The 7,500-nt window shown below is 41.0% G+C and overlaps 1 protein-coding gene across 1 annotated transcript in view; it reads right to left on the bottom strand.

Annotated features, from left to right (window-relative positions):
• The window catches only part of LOC138013146 (solute carrier family 23 member 2-like), a 33,292-nt gene that overhangs the window by 8,082 nt on the left and 17,710 nt on the right, over window positions 1-7,500 (bottom strand). Inside the window, exons 5-10 of the mRNA XM_068860141.1 lie at window positions 5,303-5,460; window positions 4,604-4,698; window positions 3,012-3,079; window positions 1,400-1,556; window positions 752-776; window positions 62-185 (exon numbers count right to left, since the gene is read on the bottom strand). Of these exons, the coding sequence (XP_068716242.1) occupies window positions 62-185; window positions 752-776; window positions 1,400-1,556; window positions 3,012-3,079; window positions 4,604-4,698; window positions 5,303-5,460 (627 nt within the window). The remainder of the gene's footprint in view (window positions 1-61; window positions 186-751; window positions 777-1,399; window positions 1,557-3,011; window positions 3,080-4,603; window positions 4,699-5,302; window positions 5,461-7,500) is intronic.

The raw sequence follows: 7,500 nt of genomic DNA, 5'->3' as shown, positions 1-7,500 counted from the left end.
GCATAGGTCCGGTATTTTCGCAGATAACTATATTGTACCGCAAATTCCTGATGATACTCACTGGAAATAATTTGAAGAGAGGATAATGACAAATGTAGCCCCCTCCACGTTTTTTGGAGTATGCGGGTATTGGAATCTTGATGTTCACCATGTACTGTGAAAACACGACCACCAGCACAACAGTTCTGAGTCAAAGTAAGAGGAAAGTCTGATTTGCAGGGTAAGAAACTCAAGTCGAACTTAAATATAAATATAACCCTCCAAAGAGAGGATGAATACATACACCCACCAATAGGGGTTAAGCACGCGCGTTTTTGAGACGCGGACGGCAACCAGAAATGTTTTTTTTTTCCTTTTAATTCATCTTCACACAACCTCATTTACGTTGCTAAGTATCTTTTCTCCATTAGAGATGATAAGTGTAAAATCCGGGAGACACCACCCTCCTGACATGTGAGATGTTCTCTTCTGGTTGCCGTCCGCGTCTCAAAAACGCGCGTGCTTCAGCTCCCTAATGACAAAACATCGCGCACTTAACATGAGAAAAAATCGAGAAAAAATTATGAAAAAGCACTTGAACTGAGAGCTGGTTATTTGGGAATTGGTAAATAAATCTGCATGAAAAGGTTTATGATGGGAGAACATAAATGCGCCTGTCCTAGCTTGAACACTAGAAAAGATTTCAGCTAGCCAGAGATTGTTCTCCAGAGGGATCAATAATCCACATGTTTTAGTTCAGTAGTCATCTTACGTCATTGAGATTCCCCAGTGATTGCCTTGGAAAAAAATTGAGAAAAATCCTGAATCAGCAACTTTCCCGCTTCCCCAATACAATCAGAAGAAAATTCATCGTATAACAGGAGTCATTTGAATAAGAAGGGGATAATATTTGCGGGAAAGGCTAGGACTTAAAGATAGATTTCCCTTGCACACGTGAGTGGCAAACCAACTGTACGGCCCAGGAATATCTCTGAGACGTTAGTTACCGATCCACCTATAACATACTTTATAACATGTTTTATTGGGTGTTTGCCGCTTGGCCAAGTGCGTTGGACGAATAATCCGCGATTCCCTAATCACATTATGGGCGCTTTCCTTTTGTCAGAACTGACCGGCCAGTCCCGTCCGTTTTGCAAAAAAAATGCAACAATTTGAAGAAGCACTTGCATGGTAATCCTTCACATTCTTATGGAGGAGTATATATCATACTCGAGGTTTGTTAATTTGAAGGCGTTGTAGAGTTAGTTCCCCCAAATGTTCGGAATGGCCTGTCAGTTCTGTCAAATGGAAAGCGCCCTAAGGATCATTTATTGCGATTCTTATGTTTTTATCATATGTTTTACAGGTCCTGAAATGCACCCAGGAGAGCAGACAATAATCTAATATCATGTATATTTACCCGAACGCTCTGCTGCGACCCTGAAAAGTGCCACGCCAACCAAGGTGATTGTCGGCGCTATGGTCAGCGGTCCAACGAAACGAATAAAAACACCGATGAGCCCGGCAAAACCGATCAGGATTTGGAACAAAGATCCAACCATGATAGCGCCTTGTATCTAGAATGAGATAAGAAGAAAAAAGATTTCAATTTGGTAATTCTCTTTAATTGTTTTGCTGAGGACTGGAAAAGTCATCAGTCCTAAAAAAAAAAAAAAAAGTCGTTAAGTGCGCGCATGCCATATTTACAGGACAATAGCCACTTTCGATAAATTAAAATTCAGTCCTAAACAAAATTTAAGGCATCATCTCGAGGCTCTGGGAAATAAACTCACAGAAATCCTTATATTTATTCCCCAGAGCCTCGAGGTGAGGCCTTTTGTTTAGGACTGAATTAATTGGTCTATTAGGGAGCTTAATTAAGCATGACTCGTTTTGAAGGCTCGTACGGCAACCGGAAGTGTCCTGGCATACAAAATGTTCACTTCCGGTTTCTGTTCGTGCCTCAAAAACGCCTCGTGCTAAAGCTCCTAATTGTTTTTTTGTTTCGCGTCGGCAACGGCAACGCCAACTAAAATCGTCACTTATAAAGAAAATTGGGCTTCTCACCCCAATTAGGCGAAGAATTCAAAACACTGTTGCCAGGCACTTCATTAAAGCAATTATTTTGAGTAAAAGATTCATTCACTGTTGTGATGTGATGTTCTCAAGAAATCCTTAATACGAAATTTTTCTGTCGCATTGCAAAGGACTGAAATTAATATAAGTAAATATCGATTAATATCATGTCCAGAGCCTTTGTTTTTGCGCATTATGACTCCGTGAACTATGTAAAGAAACTCGGCCCTGAGTTAAGGCTGCCTAAATGGGCTGTGTCACGCAAAATAATAAAATTTGAAGACATCCAAAATGCCCACAAAGTAGAATGAAATGCAATAACCACTCAAAACTGTTGAACAACGTAAAAGAAATACAATAAAAGGAAAGAGAATCATGCATGGACACCAATAGACAAGATTGAAACGGATTGCATTTGCCGGTAATCTTGAAAAAATTTGGCCCGATGCTTTTCAAGTTTATGGTAAATCGCCTGGATAAAGATCCTTTTTCTGAGAATTATCTTGTTTGTGATGTAACGATAAATTTTATCAGTAAAGGAATTCCAAAATACCATTTTACAGTTTTAAACTCGTGATTAACTGCAGATTTCCCCTAAACACCCTAAAATAACGTGACATGGCCCCTTGAAAACCCCTTGGTTGTCTAGACATTTGCTGTTCAATTTAGTTCCTGTAAATATGGCTCAAACGTCTCCATAAGTTATCCCCAAAATTAAATATATATCAACTAAGAAATCAGGGATGTCAGGGATTAGTTCATTCGGGTACCAGCTTGAAGTTAAGCGAAACCGCGTGGACACAACAGGCAGAGGTTTACGGCAATTGTTGAAGACTGGGAACCACGCACGAAAAACGTCTGATATCCAGCTGAGGAAGGAGCCCGTTTGGCTGAGGGTAATATTTAGAAAAATTCCATAGAGAATTTTTGCGGTGATAGAGACATCGCTTTCCTACCTCTCTCATTCGTGTTTTCCAGATGTCATCATCATCGATGAGTGACTTTCCAGTCGAATTACCAGTATCTTAAACAAGAAAGTTAGTCTGTAAAGACCCTCTGTAGAAACGGTGCATGTATTTTAATTAAATGACTATACAACGAAGACTCACATTTAAATGACAAAGTCTCTTATTTAAAAAGCGCTATCACGAACATTACGGCGATGTGTAAGTGCTGTTATTTATTTGTTGCCTCCATTCATGCAGAGTTAAGGGTTTCTATTTTATGTTGAAAAGCCATAGTATGTGCATATAGTATATACTTGGCAACTCAAATGCATTATTCCTGCGTCACTGGGGTGGGTATCGAAAATAACGATCACCCGCATGCAGGACAGCTTCTTACGCCTGACTCGCAATTCTTCACTTGCCCAGTAACCATAATCGTACAAAATAATGTAATTTCCACCAGATTTGTACAGGTTTAATCGTAGCTAAAAGTTAAGGTCGTTCTTCGGCACCATTTTCAGTTCGCGATGCTTAACTTTATGATGGTTTTGAAACTAATTTTCATAAACATCAGTTAATATCTTTGGTAAAGTTCGAAAGTCGCGGGAACTTCGGATTATCAGCGGGAGTCCGATAATCTCATGCGCTGGACATTGGAAATGTTGATTGGTAAGGAGACTAGCATAGTTAGTAGCAAACAATGCATATCAAGGGAGGGAAGAGAGGAGAGAACACATCCACCGTACATGGACCTCTTCCAATGATAGAGCGGTTTTCAATTGAGTGTCGAAAGTAATTAGCAAATTACTTTGGTTTTGCATTACTTCCCTCAGTGATTGGTTCAAAGTTCTCGCGCCACTTTTTCAACTAATCACAAGTGAAACCAAAACCAATCGTAGCTTGAGCGTGCACATTTTCTCGCGCTTTATGTCGGCTACGTGTAATTACTTCGAGTTCTGATTGTTTTATCGGATGGTATCCGTCCTTTTTGATTGGCCAAAGTAATTACTTTGGTTTTGGTTTTACGACACTCAATTGAAACTCGCTCTATTTCTTTCAATCTAATTAAAATTTAGCCGGTGGTGGTGATACGGGGCTATTTTAAGGGAGACACCTGATTATTGGCTACTACTGGCTGCGCGACGATGAGCACAAGACCAGAATAACATTCACAACAAGGCGTGAAGCTGAAAATAGACTGAAAAAGGCTATCATAAGGCATTGAGATGCGTTCTCTCCCCTTATCGTCCCTTGTACATATGCAAGCACTGTGAAATAAAATTTATGAATTTTTAAATAGCATGCACGATTCCAGGCTAACAACGATGCTAATGAAACACAAGCAACGAAATTACCAAAGGAAGCAAATTGGAAAACCTTTGTTCACGTTGACGTTTAAATTTTGCTCGGCAAATCGATTTAAGTTTTCAGTTATGGCTGATCGCGAAATTCAAGTTCAACAAACAAAGCAAGAAATATGTCCCCTAGACTTGCAGCTGGCGCGAATTAAGCGTGGAAAATGAGGCAAGCGAATGTGTCAGGAGAACATTGCTGAACGTCCGAATCTAAAAATATATGAATGTCAGATTACTGTAACTGACCCTCGGGCATTGATGGACATTGCCATTGTGGCAGCGACAGGATGGCAAATGTTGGTGCAATGTAGGAAAAATCTCCTCCTTGTACTATAGGCAACCTAGAAAGGTGAACAAGCATGCTAAGGTAATTGGAATTGATAAGAGTCACTCGCTATTTTTGCTGTCTGGAGTAGGGTAATGGAGGTCATTTCTTACATATTCGGAAAGAACGTATTCCTATCGACAAATACTTTAGTTGAAAAGGTTCTTCTGTCAGTTCTTAAACGCAGCGTCTCTTTGCTAACGGATGAGATTTTGGCCAAACTTCTCTGGGTAGCGCATTCTCGAACCCAGTGCTTACGCTGCTTCCTCCGCGGATCTTGCGCAAAAGAGCTTAGGGTCAAGAAAGCTTTCGCGCCGAGCCAGCAACGTAAGCACTTGAGTCGAGAATGCCAGTTTACTATGGTAAAAACCCTTACAGTCCCAGCACCCGACATTATAAATGACTTTAGATTTCTAAGATCGATTTAACTAATCAGCCCTTGCATAGAGACCAATTTTAAATGTAAAATTCAAGACTGCTGTCAAAATGTAAAGCGCCCGCGGGAATGATTATAAACTAGTTGCTTGGCGATTGATTTTTCAGTTCAGTCGTTTCACCCGTTGCTAAGCAACATGTTTCCAGAACTTTTGAACTTTTTAAACAGCCTACGTGATACCTACCTCACTCCAAAGGTAGTTTGAATTAATGTTACCAATCCAGATACGAAGAGTATGGTGCTCAAAACTTCGCTTATGACAAGAGTGTTGTTTGCAAAACACATCGGAACGCTAAGAACGAAAGGTACTGATAAAGTTCCTCCAAACATAGTTAAATAATGCTGAAAAGGGAAAAACAAAAGTGCCTTTCTTGTGATTGTCATAAACACTGCCATTTCATCCGCTGAAAGTTCTAATGAAGGAGCTAAATTCCTCCAAAGGAGAGGCAACTTTCTTTGAAAACAGGTATTTGGCAGCGTTTTGAGCAGTTTTTGACCAATTTCTTAGAAAAGTGGTCCCAGTACACATTTGAAAAACAACAGTTGAAAAATAACTTTGTAATAACAGTCGCTTTTGAAGAGGATTTTTTCAATAGTTGTGAGAGTTAAAAGTTTTGTCAATATTAAAATAATGATCGCGGATTTCATATACGTGATGACCTGGGCCCACGGATTCGGATTCTAGGGAAAGACTTGTGAATGTAAGTGAATTGGGAGGCTGGATATAAACGTAGAAGTCGTCTTGTTTCGATCAGAAAGGGAAATTATACGTGAAGCTAACTGACTAATGAGTGCTGATGTAAACTAGATCTATTCACCGAAAATAAGTCCTGTTTGACATGGTTAACATGTAAATAGATGTCCATCTAAAAGTACCCCATTCTTCGCGCTCTACCAGGTGATCTGGTGACATAATTTGGAGGAGGGGGAAGAAAAATTTTAACGCCGTATCCCACAACCGCGCGCAACCTTAGGTGTTATTTCCAAATTTCTTGCAGTATTTTCATCGCCCAAAGTCAAAAGACACCTCCCACATCTCCTGTTACTGAATGAACATTCAAGTAGAACCGACGAGATGGAACCTCGTGTAATGGCGTGACCGCATGCGTGACATGCCTAGTGACGCTAATGGTATGCATATTAGGGGTTGGTATTTCAGGACGTGTTGGATTGTATGAGAACTTAGGAAGTAATGGCCGCGTGCAGTAGCTAGACGAATTGATTGTGAAACATATCCGATGTAAGTTCGATATTAAACCTCGCCTCTGTCATGTTGAATTCGAATACAACATTCAAGGCCGCGCGCGGCTGTTCTCCCCAGTCCTCCGAATTACGTCACAAGATCACCTGGTATGGAATCAGGATGGCATGTCAGCCATCAACCACGTCTCCCGCATCTCTCCGATTGAATGTGGGTGGGCCAAGTTTCAGTGGATGCCAACTTGACTTAAAAGTTGTTTTTCTCCCACGGGGTACTCCGAAATGAGCGGGCTCATTTCCCGAAATAGCGGCTGGTAATCAGCCTAGTGTGAACCGGGATTTTTCTTGGACCATAAAGTGGCTATTAGAGGCGTAAAATGTATGTTGCTTTTTTACCATGTAGTCGTGTGCAGTCTATGGACTTCTATCGCTGGGGCGCTAATTGGGGACACGGTATAAACGAAATCAACTCAAAATAACGCAATCAAATCAGTTTGAAAAGTTGGTTTTTGACGAGAGGCGAAAAATACCCAGAGGAAAACCTCTTTAAGTTAAGCCAATTAGAGAACCAACAAACTCAACCCACTCGTCGCCCAGTCTGGGAATTGAAACCATATTGGTGGGAGGCGAGTACACTCGCCAGCCATGCCCTCTAAAAAATAGGGTAAATAGGATAGCCAATTATGATAAGTATTCAAGACCATTAAGGCCTGGTCAAACGCCCGCAACATTTCAACGCAACATCTTGTAACATTGTTGCATGATGTTGCGACATGTGTTGAACGGGCTGGCCAAACGCACGCAACATTTCCATCATTTTCAACGCAACATGTCAATGTTCATGTGCCCCAGGCCCCTGACGCGCAAGAATTGGACCTAACGCGCATGCCAAATAGCAAAATGTTGCGTGGAATGTTGCGTGAACGTTCAGCGTAAACGTGGCCAAACGAGTACAACATCATCCAACATCCAAAATGTTGCACGAAAAATTTGACCGTTTTCAAATTTGATCCAACATCATCCAACATGTTGCAACACATCGCAACTCATCGCAACAGGGTGGCCAAACGTATGCAACATGTTGTGCCAACAATGTTGCAAGATGTTGCGTTGAAATATTGCGAGCGTTTGGCCAGGCCTTTAGGAATATTCCACGTGTGTTTTTTTTCTCCAGTGTCAGGG

Source organism: Montipora foliosa, chromosome 8, assembly GCF_036669935.1.
Source record: "Montipora foliosa isolate CH-2021 chromosome 8, ASM3666993v2, whole genome shotgun sequence".
Classification (NCBI taxonomy): Eukaryota; Metazoa; Cnidaria; class Anthozoa; order Scleractinia; family Acroporidae; genus Montipora; species Montipora foliosa.
The sequence above is the reverse complement of the archived record's forward strand: the minus strand, read 5'-3'. Positions and strand labels throughout refer to the sequence as shown.